At 49.4% G+C, this 18,665-nt stretch overlaps 1 protein-coding gene across 1 annotated transcript in view; it reads right to left on the bottom strand.

Annotated features, from left to right (window-relative positions):
* Positions 1 to 10,250: 10,250 nt before the first annotated feature.
* Positions 10,251 to 18,665, bottom strand: part of SLC6A20 (solute carrier family 6 member 20) — a 39,430-nt gene continuing 31,015 nt past the window's right edge. Inside the window, exons 9-11 of the mRNA XM_002813842.5 lie at positions 16,277 to 16,436; positions 13,245 to 13,410; positions 10,251 to 12,515 (exon numbers count right to left, since the gene is read on the bottom strand). Coding sequence (XP_002813888.3) covers positions 12,366 to 12,515; positions 13,245 to 13,410; positions 16,277 to 16,436 — 476 coding nt within the window. The 3' untranslated portion in view covers positions 10,251 to 12,365. The remainder of the gene's footprint in view (positions 12,516 to 13,244; positions 13,411 to 16,276; positions 16,437 to 18,665) is intronic.

Below are 18,665 nucleotides of genomic sequence, written 5' to 3'. Positions count from 1 at the left end.
GTGGGGCCTGCCTCCAGGCCCGGAGCCACCACTGCTCTGGACTCTGGTCCGCGTTACCACCACTATTGCTTGCTGTTGCCAGGAGGGCGGACAGTCCCCGGAGCCTGCCGCAGGGATACCCCTGGAGCCTGTCTCCCGGGGGACTGCCGCAATGGGGCCAGGTTGAGTTGCCTGCCGGCGGGGGAGCAGCGTGATTGTGCATGGAGGAGCAGGCAGAGAAGGGCCACAGGTGGAGCTGGGCCTGGGGTGGTGCCACGCTTGCACATGGAGCACGGGGGCCGCGCCTGGGGCGCGGAGCTGGGGCTGTCCTTTGGGGGCCGGGAGTGGGAAGTGGGAGCAGTGCTCACTTTGGGGACCCAGCCAGTGGCGCGGCCACCGCGCCCTCCCTGCAGACTGGCGCCGGATTCCTGCGCCTTGGGAGGAGGCTCTGCGCAGGGTTTCCCAGGGCCGGATCCCCAGGGTCTGCCCCACAGTGGGTGACCGCTGAGCCTGATGCTCCCTAGGACCAGGCCCAGGGCCTGCAATCCGCTCCTGGAGGCACTCCTGCTGGGCAGGGCTGTGAGCCAGGCAAGGGAGAGCCCTAGGCCACCCCTGAGCACTGGGACCACAGGAAGAACTTGTGGTGACGTCACTCTTGCCTCAGATGCCAGCATGGGCCCAGCAAGGAACCGGAACCCCTACCCCAGACTGCGAGGAGGCGTGGCCAGAGCTGCCTGCACGTTTCATGGAGCAGGTGGGAGACTCGCCTTCCCAGGCACAGGACCTGGGTATCTGCACTGTGCACCCTCGGGAGCCAGATCTCAGAGTGGGGTTGAAGCCGAAGCCGGGCATTGTCACAGCTCAGCAGGGTGTGTGCACACTTGGGGCAGCACTGAAAAGCCAGCCTCCTGCCACGGTGGCCCCCTCTGGACTTTGGGCACCAACAAGCACTGGTGGAGGGGAGGGGAAACTGACGGGGAGGCTAAGGGTGTCTTGGTGCTGACCTGCAGGTGCCCCTTGGTGCAAGCAGTCTGGGCACCATGGATGGCTGCAGGAGGCAGACAGTCTCCTGGGCAGAAGGGGGCGGGTCCCTGGTGAGGCCCCACCTTCAGGCCAGGGACGGCCTGGAAGCTGGGGGCTGGGCTGCCAGTTCTGTGGACCTGACTGGAATGAGAACTTGTGCCTTTTCTGGTCCCACCTATGGCTGCCCACGGGCCAATTGGCATATGCAGTTTCTCCCTCCTGAGGCCCAGAAAGGCCCTGGGCTCAGCCAAAGCAGAGCAAAGACAATGGGACAACCAGCTGCAGAGAAGAGCTACCCGCTCTGCTGATAGCTGAACACTTGGGATGACCTGCCTGGGGAGACCAGCTACCCTCTCTGCTGGGAGCTGAACACTCATCGGAACACCCTGGCTGCGGAAAGGAGCTACTCCCTGCAGGTCTCCTATGAGCTGTTCTATCACTCAGTAAAGCTCCTCTTCATCTTGCTCATCCTCCACTTGTCCACATACTTCATTCTTCCTGGCCACAGGACAAGAACTCAGGACCCGCCAAATGGTGAGGCTAAAAGAGCTATAACACAAACAGGGCTGAAATGCCCCTTGCTCACCACATTGTGCGGGAAGGAGAGAAGACCTGTAGCCCTTCAGGGAACCCAGACCTGGGAGTTAGTTCCCTGAGTCAGGGCTGTGACTCCCTCTTTGGGGCCCTGCAGTTCCTAGCATCTCCAAGCTTCTGGGCACTACCGTCTTCCGCACTGGCAGCCGTGGAAGCTGCTTGCATGCATGCCTGGTCCAGCTGCAGCTTTGCAGAGGGCCCGCACCCATGCCAGCACTTGGAGCTGCCTGCCCCACTGCAGCAGCCGGTGTGTATAACTGCAGTGGCTGGGTCCCACGCTTACACACCCCTTGCTGCTCCATACCTGACTTGCCCTTGGCAGGCACGGGATCCAGGCCCGTAGTGTGAGCCGAGCTCAGCCTGCCAGGCTGAGTGGGTGGAACAAGCCCAGCAGGCCTGAACAAAACACGGGCAAAGGCACCACTGGCCACAGAGGTTTCCAGCCAGAAAACCAACACCCCAAAGATCCCGTAACATTAGGAGGACTCTCATGTGGGAAGTGAGATGAAATTCCTTGGAAATGGCTCGCTCCTTATGCCCATGTGCTCGATCTCGTTCTCTCTCTCTCTCCAGCTGAACTCTGGAGCACTTTTGGAGTAATGTGGGTTCTCTGTATTAACAGTTGTTTTCTGACAGTGGATCAGAAAACATATATATATCTCTCTTGAGGATAAATTATATATATTATAATTATATATAAGTATTTTATATATATATCTCTCTCAGGATAACTTGGGGTAAATATTTAAAATATTGTCTTCCCACAATTCATTTTTCCAGTTTCTTAGTGAAATAATTTCAAAATTTGGTCATTAATTTGAGAATTAATGAGGTGTCCTTGTGCTCCCAAGCAGGGACTGCAGGGGATATGCGATACGTTCCAGCTCTGAATGACCTCAGTGCATCTATCACTGCATAACGAAGTACTCCAAAACTTACTGGCTTAAAGCAACCCCTATTTATTCATATTTCTCATTTCACAGTTCCTGTAAGTCAGGAATTTGGACATGATTTAGCTCTGTCCCCCATTTCAGGGTCTCCCACAGGCGCCAGTCAAGGTTCAGCTGGAGCAGGATCCACTTTAAAGATCACTCTCGTTGTTGGCAGGTGTATTAGTTCGTTTTCACACTGCTGAGAAAGACATACATGAGACTGAGCAATTTACAAAAGAAAGAGGTTTAACTGGACTTACAGTTCCAAGTGGCTTGGGAAGCCTCACAATCATGGTGGAAGGCAAGGAAGAGCAAGTCACATCTTACGTGGATGGTGGCAGGCAAAAGAGAATGAGGAAGACTCAAAAGTGGAAACCTCTGATAAAACCATCAGATCTCATGAGACTTATTCACTACCACTAGACCAGTACGTGGGAAACCACTCCCATGATTCAATTATCTCCCACTGGGTCCCACCCACAGCACATGGGAATTCAAGATGAGATTTGGGTGGGGACACAGCCAAATCATATCAGCAGGATTCAGTTCCTTGTGGGCTGTTGGACTGGTCCACTTGCTGGCTGTTAGCTGAAACCCTCCCTCAATTCCTTGCCACGTGGGCCTGTTCAACATGGCAACTTGTTTCATCAAGTCAGCAAGAGAGAGTCTGCTAGCAAGGAGGAATTCACAGTGTCTTTTCTTTTCTTTTTTTTTTTTTTGAGACAAAGTCTCGCTCTTTTCCCCCAGGGTGGAGTGCGATGGCGTGATCTCTGCTCACTGCAACCTCCGCCTCCCAGGTTCAAGCGATTCTCCTGCCTCAGCGTCCTGAGTAGCTGGGATTACAGGCGCCTGCCACCGTGCCCAGCTAATTTTTCTATTTTTAGTAGAGACGGGGTTTCATCATATTGGCCAGGCTGGTTTCGAACTCCTGACATCAGGTGATCTACCCTCCTCAGCCTCCCAAAGTGCTGGGATTACAGGTGTAAGCCACCGCACCCGGCCCACAGTGTCTTTTATAACTTAATCTGGAAATGGTTATCCCATCACTTTTACCACATTCTATGCACTAGAAGTCACTAGGTCCAGCTCATTCAAGAGGAAGGGATGACACGAGCACATGAATACCAGGTGGCAATCTTTGGGGGCATCTTAGAAGTCTGCTGACCATAGTCAGTAAGGAGAGAATACGAAGGTGAAGTGCAGAGCTATTGCTGGAGGGAGTCAGGTGGCTTCCTGGAGGAGATGGGGCTTATGCTAGGACCTAGGTGTTCTGGTTATCTAATGCTGTGTAGCAAATTAGCCCGAGAAAGAAAGAGGGGGAGGGAAGGATGAAGGAGGGAGAGAGGGACATAGACACAGCAGGTGTACCATGAACACCCTATCCGAGGCAGCTAGTTGAGTTCCCCAGAGCCAGGGCACAACTCTGCTATTATCCTTAACTCCTGGCTATGTTTCCTTCTTTGGAAGGAGTGTTGGGAAAGGCACCTAGCTTGTAAGAATTCAATATTCCACCTCAATCTAAAGCTTTACTGTTTCCCTCTGTATGCTTTTGGGCATCTGGATCATGACTGGGGAGAACAGAACTTGCACCTTGGAAGCCCATGGTCTCCTTCCCACTGCCATCCCTACCTCTTCCCAGAGATGACCACTAGCCTTGCATTTCTTCCTAGTTTAGTACATAGTATGTATCCCTAGATACATAATATCTATATAATGTATATGTAATATCTGTATTGTTTAGTTTTGCTTGTTTTTGAAGTGTCTAGAAATGGCATCATTCCATATGCATGATACAGCTGGCCTTTGAATTCAGCATTGTTCTAAGATTCATCTACACTGACGGTTATAGCTGGAGTCCACCCTGTTGTTGTCTGCCTTGTTTATTTGTTTGTTTGTTTGAGACAGGGTTTCTCTCTGTCACCCAGGCTGGAGTGCAGTGGTGCACTAGCTCACTGCAACCTCAGCCTCCTGGATTCAAGCAATTGTCCTGCCTCAGCCTCCCCAGTAGCTGGGATTACAGGCATGCGACACCATGCCCAGCTAATTTTTGTATTTTTAGTAGAGACAGGGTTTCACCATGTTGGCCAGGCTGGTCTGAAACTTCTGGCCTCAAGTGATCCACCCACCTTGGCCTCCCAAAGTGCTGGGATTACAGGCATGAGCCACTGGGCCCAGCCAACTGTTGTTTACTTTGAATGAATATATTACAATATATGTATTCATTTGGATCTATTTATGACGGTCACAAATCATTTTTTGTCTAGTCTAATATTGATGGATATTCTGGTTGTTTTTGGTTGTTTTTGCACAAGTACTGCTGTGAGCATTGTATATGTCTCCAGCTCACACAGGAAATTATTTCTCTATGCTCCGTGCTCAGTGGTAGAATTATAAGCCTGAAATATATAAGGTAACATGAAATTCTTTTCTAAATTGCTTGTGCCATTTATATTGCTCCCAATTCCACATTATCACCAATGCTTGGCACTGTCAGACTTCCTAACTTTTTAATCCAGTAGGTACAAAAATCGTATCTAATTTTGGCATTTCTCAGATCACTAATGAGATTGAGCATCTTTTCATAGTTTTGACATTCTTTATATTTTAGAGAATAATTATCTGTTAGTTAATATACTACAAATATCTTCTCTCTGTTTTTAGCTTGTCTTTTCATTTTCTTATGATGACTTTTGGTGAAAGAAGTGTATAAATGGTGCTGAATTGACCAGTGTTTTCCTAGCACATTTTGTGCTTATGTAAGACCATATGATGTCATCTGACAGAGAGTCCAGCGTTCTTTTTCCTGTAGAGTTAGCCAGTTGCTGAGAATGTTGTTGAATCTTGTCCCTCCTGGCCTGCAGTGCCACCCCTATTGTCTCTCAGGTCTGCTCTACTTGTGGGTGTTGGGGCTTTCTATTCTCGTCTACTTGCCGGTATGTTTTCACTGCTGAGAACGCATCTTGTTGGATAGTTCTGTCCCTGCCATGAGCCCTGGGCTCCTCCATCTGTTAGGCAGAGAGCCTGATGCCATGCATTTTCCTGACCTGCAGTGCAGTTTTGGAGTAATGTGGGTTCTCTGTGTTAACACTTGTTTTCTGACAGTGGATCTCTAGTGAGAACTGTTTGCAAACACTGAATTACACAGAATTATCTAACCTGCAGGACTTTGGTCAGAGGTTTGAAAAGTGACTCTCCTAGAGGAGGTATCGGCCGTGCAGCAGCACCTAAACTTTGTAGCCTGTGGAATATTTTGTTCCTAGAGCATCCTATAGGACCAGCCTTCCATGGGATTCATTTTGTGAAAGGCCAGCATGGAGGTGACTACTCTGGCCTTGATGCTGAAAAACATGGGCTATAATCTATTTGTACTTCACCTGAGTGTTGAATCTGATGGCCCCTCAGTTATAAATTTTAAAAATCTCATCCAGGTGGCAATTCCCTAAGAGCCATGCACACACATGCACATCTGCACACACCTGCTGAGAGATCCGGGTAAGTCTACGAGTTGGGAGTCTTCCCTGGTATGCAGCTCTCATCCTTTCCTGCCTCTGGCCTCGTTCCTCTGGGCTGAACATCCATGCAGAGGCTCCATGATGTGATCTCACTGGGGGACCAATTAGTAAGGGGCTGTGACACGTTTAAGTGAATTCCCTGGTCCCAGGTGAAGGAGTTAGATTATCTGTTTGTTCGTAACACTTGCCTTGGTAGATTATTCTGAGCATGAATTTGCTTTTTGTTTTTGTTTAGTCAAAGGTCCAGGTGTTCACCTTTCTCCATTCACCATTTTCAGTGATGCATGCCTATTGCCCTTTAGTCTGGTTGTACAAACCTAAAGTATCATCCACTAAAATACTGTGTTAACATTTTATGTCCTAAATCAAGCTCCTATTATAGTTGGGTTCAAATATTATAGACTAACCTTAGGAAAAGTAGAAAGTGTAAGTGGTAAGTCATGTTTAGCAGAATTTAGGATGTTCTCTCTGAGCTTCTGGGACCACACATTCTCCTGGGTTCTGTTTTTGTTTTTTGTTTTGAGACAGGGTCTTGCTCTGTCACCCAGGCTGCAGCGCAGTGGTGCAACCTCTGCTTCCCAGGCTCAAGTGATCCTCTCACCTCAGCCTCCCGAATAGCTGGGACTCCAGGCATGCATCACCAGGCTTGGCTAATTTTTGTATTTTTTGTAGAGACGAGGTTTTGCCATGTTGCCCAGGCTGGTCTCGAGTTCCTGGCCTCAAGCAATCTGCTGGCTTGGGCCTCCCAGTGTTGGGATGACAGGCGTGAGCCACCGCACCTGGCTGCTCCATTCCTTGTTGATCTCTCCTCTCTACTTCACAATGCTGTGAGTCAGGAATTCAGGCAGAGTTTGGCTGGGTGATTCTGTTCCAGATGGCACTGATGGAGGTGACTCAGTGGCATTAATTTGACAGATGGGCTGGTCTGTCTGGCCCAAGCTGGTCTGGTGCCCAGGCATGGCTGGAAGGTGGACTCAGCTGGTCCTGTAAGCTGGAATACAGCAGCCTCAGGGTGGTGGAGCTTCATTCATGGCAACTTAGGGCTCCCCAAGTGAATGTTCCAACAAACCAGGTTGAAGCTGCATGGCCACATGATCTAGCCTTGAATGTCAAATGGTGTCCCTTCCCCATCATACTCTTTTGGTTGAAGCAATCACAAGCCCACCTAAATACACAGACCCTATCCCTCCATGGGAGAGGTGGAAAAGCACATGTGGCCATGTCCGAATACACATTGGAGTTCCTGCAGGCCTTGGTCGCAGGCTCTCTTCTTCATGTATACTCACCCTGGATGACCTCATTTAGACCTGTGGCTTTAAATAACATCTCTCCACTGTAACTCCCAAATGTATATCTCTAGCGCAGACGTAACCCAACCTCCAGATTCTTATGTTCAACAGGTTACTGGATATTTCCACCTAATTCACAGACATCTCAAACTTCACATGGTCAAACCACTCTTGAGTTTTACTCTGTAGGCCAGCTCTGTTCCCCACTTTCCTCATCTCTGGAAATGGCACCAGCATCCCCCCAGCAGGTAAAGCTCTTTATCCCCCTTTCCCTCAGCTGGGAATCCAACCCATCAGCAAGACTTGGCAACTTTCCCTCCAAAGTATAGCTCAAGCTTGCCTATTTTTCTCCATATCCATTCCCACGTCCATGCTGCCATCATCTTCCATGGGTTTACTACAGTAGCTTCTGGAGTGATTTTCCAGCCTCCCTTTATGCCCCGCTCACTCCTCCAAGCTCACTTCCCATCGCTCACTTTCCCATTCCAACCACAGGCCTCCTCTCTGCTCTTTCCCTCCTCAGGGCCTTTGCACTTGCTGTCACCTCTCCTGGACAGACCTTCTAGGAATTTTAATGACTCGTTCCTTCTTCAAATTTCAGTTCACAAAGTTCCTCAACCGCTTAAAGTACTGTCCTGTTAACGCCACCACATCGGGCCATTTATTTCCTTCTTAGACATGATCACAGTCTGTAATCATATCATTTATTTGTTATGCATCATTGTCTCTCTCCTTTTCCAGAATGTAAGTGCCATAAAGTCCAGCGACTGTGTCTATCCTGTTCACCATTGCCCCCGGTGCATACCAAGGGACTGGTTTGTAATATACTAGTTGGGTAATCTCAAAAAACACTGATCCACCCACCCTGCAGGAGGGTGAATGACAGAAAAGTGATCCATATGTAAGAGACTGGTCAGGAAATTCCGGTTAAGAATTTGCTATTTGTAGATGCACTTTTTGCCTTGCAAAGGGATGTGTAAATCTGTTATTTTTTTCTTCCCCTGACTGATGTAGGGCAGAAAATCGGCTTAGTTAATTCTCTACCCCAGCTTTTCTACCTATAAAGTGGCATAAGTTAATTTTTCCATGTAACTCATACAAAAATCAAATACAATAGTTTACACACTCCCCCCTCTGAGGTCACATTCAAACCTAATGTGGTTCTGCACGGCCCTGGCCAAAAAGAGACGCTGAGATGGGCAAGACTGCCTGGGACACTCTGAAAAGGAGTGGCAAGATTCTGCAGCAATTCCAGGGGGCTCACATTCTGTTTTAAATCCGGCCACTTAGAAATTTTTTTTCTAACTTTTCTTGTGGACTCTATCTCTCATCTTTCCATGACAGACTTCATCCACTGCATTGGTGCGGTCTCACGGGTTACATGAAGAGGTAAATGCAGAAAAGGGTGACACAAAAAAAGGTTGGATGGATTTGCCCCCCCCCCTTATTTTCCATTTTTTCAAAATTAGCTTGTGTTTCTACATGTGAGAAAATCTTGTGTTGAGAGATGTCTTAAACTGTATCCAGTAAATGACAAAAGCAAAACCAAAAACCAAAAACTGTAGATACACTTGCTTAGAGTTTTATTTACTATGACAATTGCTAAAAAACAAATATTTCCCTACTCAATTTATTGGAGCTAAATCAAGGTTTGCTATGTTTCCAGTAAAAACAGAAAGCTTTCTGGAGTCCATGATCTGGCCATCGTGTCATGGCTACCACTAAGGGTACAGGGATGGAATGTCCCTTTTTCGCTCCAGCTTATTGGAGGGTGGGTGGACAAATGTTGACATGGCCACTTTTGTGCAGTACCTAGGAAATGGCAAAGAACATTTTTTGAGACAGGATTGATTACTGGCTCAAGAGGATTCTTGAGAAATGTTCTGCTCTTCATGAAATTCACAGAAACGAGACATTTTCATTCTGGAGCACATTATTCTGTAACAGTGGTGCTTCATCTGTTTGAGTTCCATGAGCAAAAACTATTCCATAGAAGTAACTCTTCCATATAATTGGAAATGCTCAAAAATGCCTTCAAATTTTTAAGTCATTTTATAAAATGTAAATATTCCTCAATGTACCACCCATGTTTTCTCTTTTAAAGGGGGCCTCTCAGATTTGGCTGCACATCGGAATCACCTAGGGAGTTTTTGGGGCTATGGAGGCCCAGGTCTTGCTTCCAGAAGGTCTGATCCGTGGCCCCAGGGTGTGGTGTGGGCATCTGGAGTTTTAAATGCTCCCAGGCGGTTGTAATGGGCTGCAACGTGGGGACACTGAATAAGGTAATGATCTAGGACATTTATCTTTTCACTCCTGAGGCTACCTGGTGTTCAAGGCTTATGCACCCTGACTGATGACTGATCCCAGGTGGCCCCGAGTTGTAAGACGGTGACCATGAGTGGGGGTTGAGAGGAAGGCCAGATCCTCCAGGATTCAGAGCAGACTTGGTGCTGTGTTTGCCATTGTGTGTGCCGGCTCTTCAAGCCTTGACAGCAGGTTTTTTGACATAAAAGAACCTTCTGATAAGAAGATTGAATCCATGGGGTACATGCTGGTTCATACATTTGAAAGTCAAATGATCTTTTGATAACTGGATAATCAGGTGAAGCTGGAAGTATTGATGAGATGGTTGCTGAAGACAGTAGAAGACCTTTCTAAAGCCTATTTTTGCTATAAGAGAATTTTACAGCATAAAAATAAAAAGACATCTCCGGCCAATGTCCCAAGTGAGTGTTTGTGTCTTCAAAGATATCTGTGCAAATATATCCACAGAAACTCTCCGGAATTCCATGATCTCAAGGAAGCACTGGACGTTAGAGCAGGAAGGGACTCACTCACTTTAGGGGTAACCTTGACCTACTTTATTGCAGTTAAAAAAAGAAAATTTTTTTTGAGAAAAGAAATAAGACACAGAGACAAAGTATAGAGAAAGAACAGTGGGCCCAGGACCGGCGCTCAGCATATGGAGGACCCGCACCGGCGCCGGCCTCTGAGCTCCCTCAGTATTTATTGATCATTATTTTTACTATCTTAGCTAGGGGAGTGTAGCAGGGCAACAGGTGGGGAGAAGGTCAGCAGGGAAACATGTGAGCAAAGGAATCTGTATCATGAATAAGTTCAAGGAAAGGTACTGTGCCCGGATGTGCACGTAGGCTAGATTTACGTTTCTCTTTACCCAAACATCTCAGTGTAGCAAGGAGTAACAGAGCAGTATTGCTGCCAGCATATCTCGCCTCCAGCCACAGGGCGGTTTTCTCCTATCTCAGAATAGAACGAATGGGAATGGTCAGCTTTACACCGAGACATTCCATTACCAGGGACGAGCAGGAGACAGAAGCCTTCCTCTTATCTCAACCGCAAAGAGGCCTCCCTCTTTCACTATTCCTCCTCAGCACCGACCCTTTACAGGTGTCGGGCTAGGGGACGGTCAGGTCTTTCCCTTCCCATGAGGCCATATCTCAGGCTGTCTCAGTGGGGGGAAACCTTGGACAATACCCAGGCTTTCTTGGGCAGAGGTCCCTGTGGCTTTCTGCCGTGCATTGTGTCCCTGGTTAATCGAGAATGGAGAATGGCGATGACTTCTACCAAGCATACTGCCTGCAAACATATTGTTAACAAGGCACATCCTGTACAGTCCTAAATCCATTAAACTTTGATTCATTATAGCACATGTTTCTGTGAGCACAGGGTTGGGGCTAAAGTTACAGGTTAACAGCAACTCAAAGCAGAAACAATTTTTCTTAGTACAGATCAAAATGGAGTTTCTTATATCTTCCTTTTCTACATAGACACAGTAACAATCTGATCTTTCTTTTCCCTGCATGGACTAATGCGATATCATAGATATGGTGTGTCTTCAGTTACAAGATGCTCTGTTTGAATTATATACATTTTAGAAAGTGGTATTTGTGCTCTTCATAGAGTTGGCCACGATGTCCAAATGTAATATTAAGCCTAAGGGAAAGTCAGATCCACCTTTTTTTTTTTTTTTTTTTTGAGTCAGAGTCTTGCTCTGTCACCCAGACTGCAGTGGAGTGGCGTGATCTCGGCTCACTGCAACCGCCACCTCCTAGGTTCAAATGATTCTTCTGCCTCAGCAGCCAGAGTAGCTGGGATTACAGGCCTGTGCCACCACTCCCAGCTAATTTTTTTGTATTTTTAGTAGAAATGGGGTTTCGCCATGTTGGCCAGGCTGGCCTCGAACTCCTGACCTCAAGTGATCCACCCGCCTTGACCCCCAAGGTGCTGGGATTACAGGCGTGAGCCACCAAGCCCAGCTGAGATCCACTTTCATTCTCACCTCACAGTGGCTGCTGACTCCTTTTCCAATGCACCAAGACACCACAGAGGGATGTTTGCACAGACTTCTAATGTGGTTTGGGGTTGCAAACTGTAGTTGGGGTAATTTTTTGTAGAGAGGTCTGGTCCTGGACCCACTGTCAGAGACCTTAGAGAAAGGATCCCTTTGGGGGTCCCAAACAAAGATCTTCTTTCTTTATAACTTGTCATCCTAAGATTTAAAGGGTGGAAGGGGAACACAGAAATTGCATATTCACTACAATTCAAAAAAGAAGAGAATTAATTTTGCACCATTGACAAATATGTCATCTTAGGCACTTCAAAACTCCTTAAATGGATCTAAAAATATTTGTCCTCTAATATTTTGGTGTCTCTTCAGCCAAAAACAAAAATTGCTTAAATTTGGTTCCATAAGAATTATAGTCATATTTCAGTTTGCAATGTGCCCTAATTCTAGGACTTTTCTGGAATGAAGGATGCAGTTATCTTTGAGACTGGCTTTCATAGCCCTCCTCCTTCGATGATGAGCAGGCAGGTGACGGGGAGGAACGGCCACCTCGGGAGGGTGTGCGTTCTCCCAAGGGAGTTTTCTTCCTGCACACCTTCCTCATCTTCTTTAGACACTCAGGAAATTGACGGGCTGAGCACTCCCGGCTTAAGCATTTGAAAAAGCAACGGAGGAGTTTCTGCCTGTAAATAGTATCTGTAAAACTGTGAGTGGCTGGGAAGCCCACATCTCAGGCCACGGGGGCTGCGTCTCCCCTCTTGAGGCAGCGCCGAACAAAAGTCCCCAGGGCCGCCAGGGGGATGCACATGGTGGAGGAGGCCACAAGCAGCCCGATGACAGCCAGTGCATAGGCCGGGTAATCTTTGGTCACGAGCTGGCCCTGAAAGGAGAGACTGAGTGTCAGCAGAGAGCACCTGCTGAGAGCACTGCCGCTGGGCCTCAGGGCCCATCTGTGATGGGGAGGCTATGTGATGTGGGCAGAGAGCATGTGGGGCCAGTGTCCTCACTCCTGGGGCCACCGGCTCTGCAATTCACTAGCAAATGTGCCAGAAGCCTAACTGCCCTCACCTTCTTTTTCTTCCATAAACTAGGAATAATAGTAACTATTTAACCAGTGGGTGTAGAGATATTGTTTGGAGCTACCCATAATGAATAACCATGGTAATAATCAAGCACCTTATGTCTAAGGCAACTTTCAGGGAACCTAAACTGTAGGCGACTACTCTTAGCCCGGAATGCAACTTTCCGTGAAGGTAGCAATGTTCTCTGTCAGTGCTGTCTGCTGTGGTAGGCGCGGAGGAGAGCGCTGCTCAGGAGGCAGGAGCTGGCGCCTTTGCAGCGGGAGTTTTTCTCAGCTTCCAGGGGACAGGTGGATGGGGAAGCTCTGGAGGAGTACCTTCCTCTCGCCCCACTGAAGCACATACCTAAAAGCTCAAAGCCCAGCTCCTCTGTGCTGGACTATTTCTAAAATACCTCAGTGATATTTCCATGTCGTGACAAATAACCTACCCACACCATGGAAATAATTCCCTGGTTTCAGAAAACGAATGGCCCATGCTTTTGAGTGGCCATGGGGGCCCAGTGCCAGCCCTACAGAGACAGCAGATACCTGCGAGGCGTCCCAGGCTTGATACTTCAGGGTGCCCGTGAGGATGTAGTCACTCAGGTAGAAGACAAAGAGGCTGACAATCAGTAGTGGGCTTACGCCAGCCCACATCACCTTCCAGTACCAGCTTACAGCTCGGCCGGTCATGGCCTTAAGGTCACTTTCAAATCTATTTGGAAAACAGGGAGAGAAAGTCTGGATTATCCAGGCTGCGGAGGTCAGGGCATCCAGCTTGCCTGTCCCTATTCACAAAGGAACATTTTGTTCTAGGTGGTAACTGATGTCTGAGCTTGGCCACTGGGCTCCTCTGTGACACCTTCTTGAGAGATGAGTGCTGCGGTGGGGAGGGGAGAAGGGCTGAGGCTGCCCAGGAGGGGTGATGGAGCAAGCAACCCGCAGAGAGTAGACATCAGAAGACGCCTTCCTAATGCCAGCCTTCAGATGAAGGCTGTTGGCATAGCCCAGAGGGCAGCTTCCAGGAATGGTGGGCACAGGCAGCAGGGGATGGACATTTGTCGGGCTGGTCATCAATGACAGGGGCTTCTTGGGCGGCTTTGCCCACCCCCCTACCCAGCCTGCTGCTGTCAATCAGTGACTCCCTTTCCCAGTAGAAACACCACAGAGCAGAATCACTTGGTCCATTGAAACCAGAGCAGGTTTTCTGGGACAGAGGAAGAGCCAACCTCGGACTGAAGGACTGTAGCCCTGGCCTGTTGGAGCTGGTCTAGAGTGGCCAGGGTAGTGAGTCCCAAAGATGTTGCCCACAGCCACCATCACCATCTCCATCATGCCTGTAGCTCTCTCTTTTCCCTCTTCTTTACTTTTAAACCTACAGTTAGCAGCAGCACAACAGCAGCCAGTTACTCATTGACTTGGCAAACTAAGTACATGTATTTTTGAATACACGTACACAGTATAAAAAGTATCTTTGGCATTTTGGGAGACGTTGGCTCAACGAAACTCCCCATTTCACACAGGAGGAACCAAGGCCCAGGGCTGCGATGCCTTCTTCCTTAGGGCTTGGTAAAGACCAGGCCCAGAACCTGGGTTGGCCTCCCACCTCCAGCCCAGAGCCTTTAAACCTGCTCCCTACAGCGGGAGAGGCAGCCTTGGCAGGAGGGCTGGGGTGGTGTGGGTGTGACGTCACCAGCTGCAGCCACAGCCCCTCCCTCCCTGGGACCTGCTGCATGTCCTGGGTGTCCATGCAAGGCTGTGTGGCGACCACCACCTGCCCTTTGTTGCTGCTGACGTAGTTGGACTCTAGGCTGCAGGCCATGAAGTCTCATGTATGTGACGTGAAAACCTGGGACTTTCAAAATCAGACAGGTGAAAAAGTGTCGGGGGTCCTCTTGTCCCTTCACACCCCCATAACCACCCACTTTCCTGGACGGAGAAAGCTGGGAAGAGCTGTTTGCAGAAAAGCCCCAGGACACTGTCGCTGGGTGGCCACTAGATGGCGGTGTCCCCTGAGCAAGCCAAAGCACTCCCCTCCTGCCACTTAACACGGTCAGTCCACCTACAACATCTCAAAAGCACGTTTGTTTCTGCCTTTGTCTCCCTTCACCAGCCCCTTTTTGATGGACTTGTGCCCCTCACCCATCTAGTGACCTCCAGCGGGCCCTAGGTTCTGTTCCTCTCTCCCAACCTTCTCTTTTTATCCTGAAACACTCACCCTCTCAGTGACCAATCTCTTTCTCCCTCTAGACTGGCATTTCCTAGGTGACCAGGGATTTTCCCAGTTCTAGCACTGAAAGTTCCACGTCCCAGAAAACCCCTCGATCCTGGGGAAACAGGGAGAGTTGGTCCCCCTAACACTGGTGTCCTCAAAATGTTAGTAGCTAAGGGTGGGAGTGGGGTGAGTGGAGGGTGAAAAGGCATTTCTTGACCAAGTCAGTCTGGAAATGCTGCAATTCTAATCCTTTCTTTGGGATCCGCAACTGTCTTTAAGACTCTGAGAAGTCCTAAGGGAAAGACATCAATTTGGCTTTGTTTAACTTATGTCCTGATCGATCATGGGAGATCCCTCAGCATGGCACGGGACCCTGGCCTTCCCAGGGACACAGCAGGGAATGCTGCTTCAGGGATGCCTCCCTCCCCACCCCGAACCAGCATGGAGGATCAAAAAGACTGGGGAAGAGGGCAGAAAACAACATGGCACAGCCTCCTCGCCCAAACCAGCGCCCACTCGAGCAGCGCTGCCCAAACTGTGATGTGCCTCAGGCCCCCTGGACATAGTGTGAAGATGCAGGATCTGATTCAGCAGGACGGGGTGGGCCTGAGCTTCTGCAGTCCCAAGGAGCGCCTTGTTCCTGCTGTTCCCGCTCTAGAGACCACACTTGAGGTAGCAAAGCTCTCTAGGCCAGTGGTTCTCAAAGCGTGGGTGCCAGACTCATCTGGAAACCTGCTAGAAATGTGAATTCTTGGCCCTCCCCTGGCCTGCCTGATCAGAACCTTGGGGGTGAGTCCCGCAGCTGTGTTTGACCAGCCCAAGGGACTCTGAGGCACACTCGAGTTTGAAGGTTGCTCTAGACCGGTGGCTCTTGCCCCAGCTGCACATTCCATCACCTGGGGAGAATTAAAACATTCCAGTCCCGTGCTGTGCACTGGGATTGAGAACCTCACTGACTAAATTTTGAATCTGCCAAATTTTCTAAGGTCTAAGTTATCAACTGGACTTTGGTCAGGGTTCTTGGAAAATACTGATGTTGGCCAATGATCAGAGCATCCAGTGCCTGGAGGCACAATTCCCTGCCCCAGTAAGCTGTGGGGGTCCAGCAGGGTCAACCCTAAAACAGCCTAGGATACAAAGCAAAAGTACAGGGAATAGAGAAAAAGATATTCGCTGAAGCAAACTGAGCATGGAATAGAGGCAGAGCATAAGCTGAGATCTGCGGGCAAAGAACAAATGTTGAGTCATGATGCGAAGCTTAAAGAAGAGGTGAAGATGTACATCAAGAAACAGCTGTTTTCCTTGAGGGGCGTGGCCTCTGTGGCTGTGTTTTCCCTATGCAAATGAGGGTCCTGGGCCTCCTCACCTCCTCAGCCCGTACACGTAGCACACGCCAATCGTCTCCACCAGCACGATGAGCAGCAGGGACAGTGTGGCCGCGTAGTCGTTGAATATGTCAAACCAGTAGTTCCCAGCTTCCATGGTGAACACCATGCCAATGGCACAGTTGACAAGGCACACCAGACCTGGGGGCCACAAGACCAGCTGCTTACCTGCCCGAGACCCCCCCTACTACTGCTCACCAGTTCTCTACAGGACAGTGGGGCCGTCGGCCCTCAGGCAATTTTGGCTGATTGCTTCATCCACATGGGTTGAAAGAGCTGTCATGGTTTGGACTCTCTGAAGGTGTGTGCCGTGTGTGTGGGGCAGGGGGCACAATGGTGTCCCAAAGCGTGTTGGCAGGGGTCACTGATGTTGACTCACTGAGCTCAATGAAGCAGACGTGGTGGGCACTGCCATTCCAGGATCCCGCCCAGGCTGTGGGTCTGCAATTATAACCCCCGCTGTTTATCCCAACAACTCACCCCTGGAGCTCATGAGAAATGAATCAGGGAAGGAGGCTTGAATATGGGGTGGCCCCATGAGGACTTCCTAGAGAGGACTTGCCTCCACCCAGAAGGGGGTGGGGCAGGGAAGAGACAAATGTCCACCCAGATCCTCCCATGTGCCAGGCACTTGCAATGCGTTGGACCCTTAGGCCTCTGAGGCAGGTGTCCAGAGCCCCCTTTCACAGATGGGAAGGCAAGGCTCAGGGATGTCTAAAGCTCCCCCGACGTCCCATAGCACATCCATGGCAGAGTGAGGATTCAGACCCAGGCCCTTTAGCCTCCAGAACCTGGGCCTTCATCCCAGGCCCCTCCAGCTGCCTCCCCTGGGGACCCCATGCGTGTCTGAGCCTAGAGCCCACACCTGCCCTTTCCACTAGCACACCATACACTGCCAGCTACTGAGCCCTCCTGCTATCCCGACGGGGACACACAAGGAGAAAGGGGCCATGTGCTGGCTGAGGGCTACGGGCACACCTAGTGTTGGCTACAAAGACCAGGCCTGAGGAGGGGGTCTAAGTGCTGCAGGACTCTGAAGAGGTGGGGGTAACTCCAACTGGAGTGGTCAGGGCTTGAAGGAGATGGCCTGGGCGCTGGGTTTGATTTGTCCTGCGTGTCGAGGAATGGTGTTTTCAGAGACAGAGTAGTGCAGGCCACAGGGTCCTTGAGGCACTGCCTGGTTGGAGTGGAGCAGATGGGCCAGGGAGTGAAACCATGAGAGATGTAATTGGAAAAGCCAGCTCATTTCCTAAGATCTGAAATGTCCATCAACAGCAGAATGGATAAACTGTGGTATGTCACCTTACAATGGATTATTATATAGGCAGAAAAAGGGGCAGACGATTGCTGCTCGAAACAACATGAGTGGATCTCACAGGTAGATTCTGAGTGAAGACAACAGACACAGAGTGTGTACAATAGGACTTCGTTCATATGAAATTCAGGAACAGGAAGGCCAGGCGCAATGACTCATGCCTGTAATCCCAGTACTTTGGGAGGCCAAGGCAGGCAGATCACTTGAGGTCAGGAGTTTGAGACCAACCTGGCCAACACGGGGAAACCCCATCTTTACTAAAATACAAAAATTAGCCAGGCATCATGGTGTGCACCTGTAATCCCAGCTACTCAGGAGGATGAGGCACGAGAACAGCTTGAGCCTGGGAGGTGGAGGTTGCAGTGAGCCAAGATCACACCATTGTACTCTAGCCTGGGTGACAGAATGAGACTGTTCCTTTTTTTAAAAAAAAAAAAAAAGGAAAAAAACCCCTAAAATGTAGAAGTCAGAATAGAGGTGAACTCCAGGGGTGCATACTGCCTGGGAAGGGGTGTGAAGGAACTGTCTAGGGTGTGGAAAATGTTCTGTATCTTGACCTAGGTGGTGGTCCCTCGGGTGGATACACATGTAAAATCCACTGAGTTTGTACTTAAGAAATGTACACTTTATAATGGTCATACTTCAGGCCAGGTGTGGTGGCTCACGCCCATAATCCCAGCACTTTCAGAGGCTGAGATGGGCGAATCACCCGGGGTCAGGAGTTCGAGACCAGCCTGGCCAACATGGTGAAACCCCTTCTCTACTAAAAATACAAAAATTAGCCAGGTGTCATGGCGTGCACCTGTAATCCCAGCTACTTGGGAGGGTGAGGCAGGAGAATCACTTGAACCTGGGAGACGGAGGTTGCAGTGAGCCAAGGTCACGCTACTGCACTCCAGCCTGGGCAACAGAGCGAGACTCCGTCTGAAATATATATAATATACTTCAATGAAAACAAACAGAAACAAAATCGAGTTCTCTCCTAGCCTGGAGAACTTTGAATGTCAGGCTGGGGAGTTGGGTTGGGGTGGCCACTTCACTTCCCTGTGATGTGG

This window comes from Pongo abelii, chromosome 2 (assembly GCF_028885655.2).
Source record: "Pongo abelii isolate AG06213 chromosome 2, NHGRI_mPonAbe1-v2.0_pri, whole genome shotgun sequence".
Classification (NCBI taxonomy): Eukaryota; Metazoa; Chordata; class Mammalia; order Primates; family Hominidae; genus Pongo; species Pongo abelii.
Note: the sequence above shows the minus strand (reverse complement) of the source record. Positions and strands in the feature narration are given on the sequence as shown.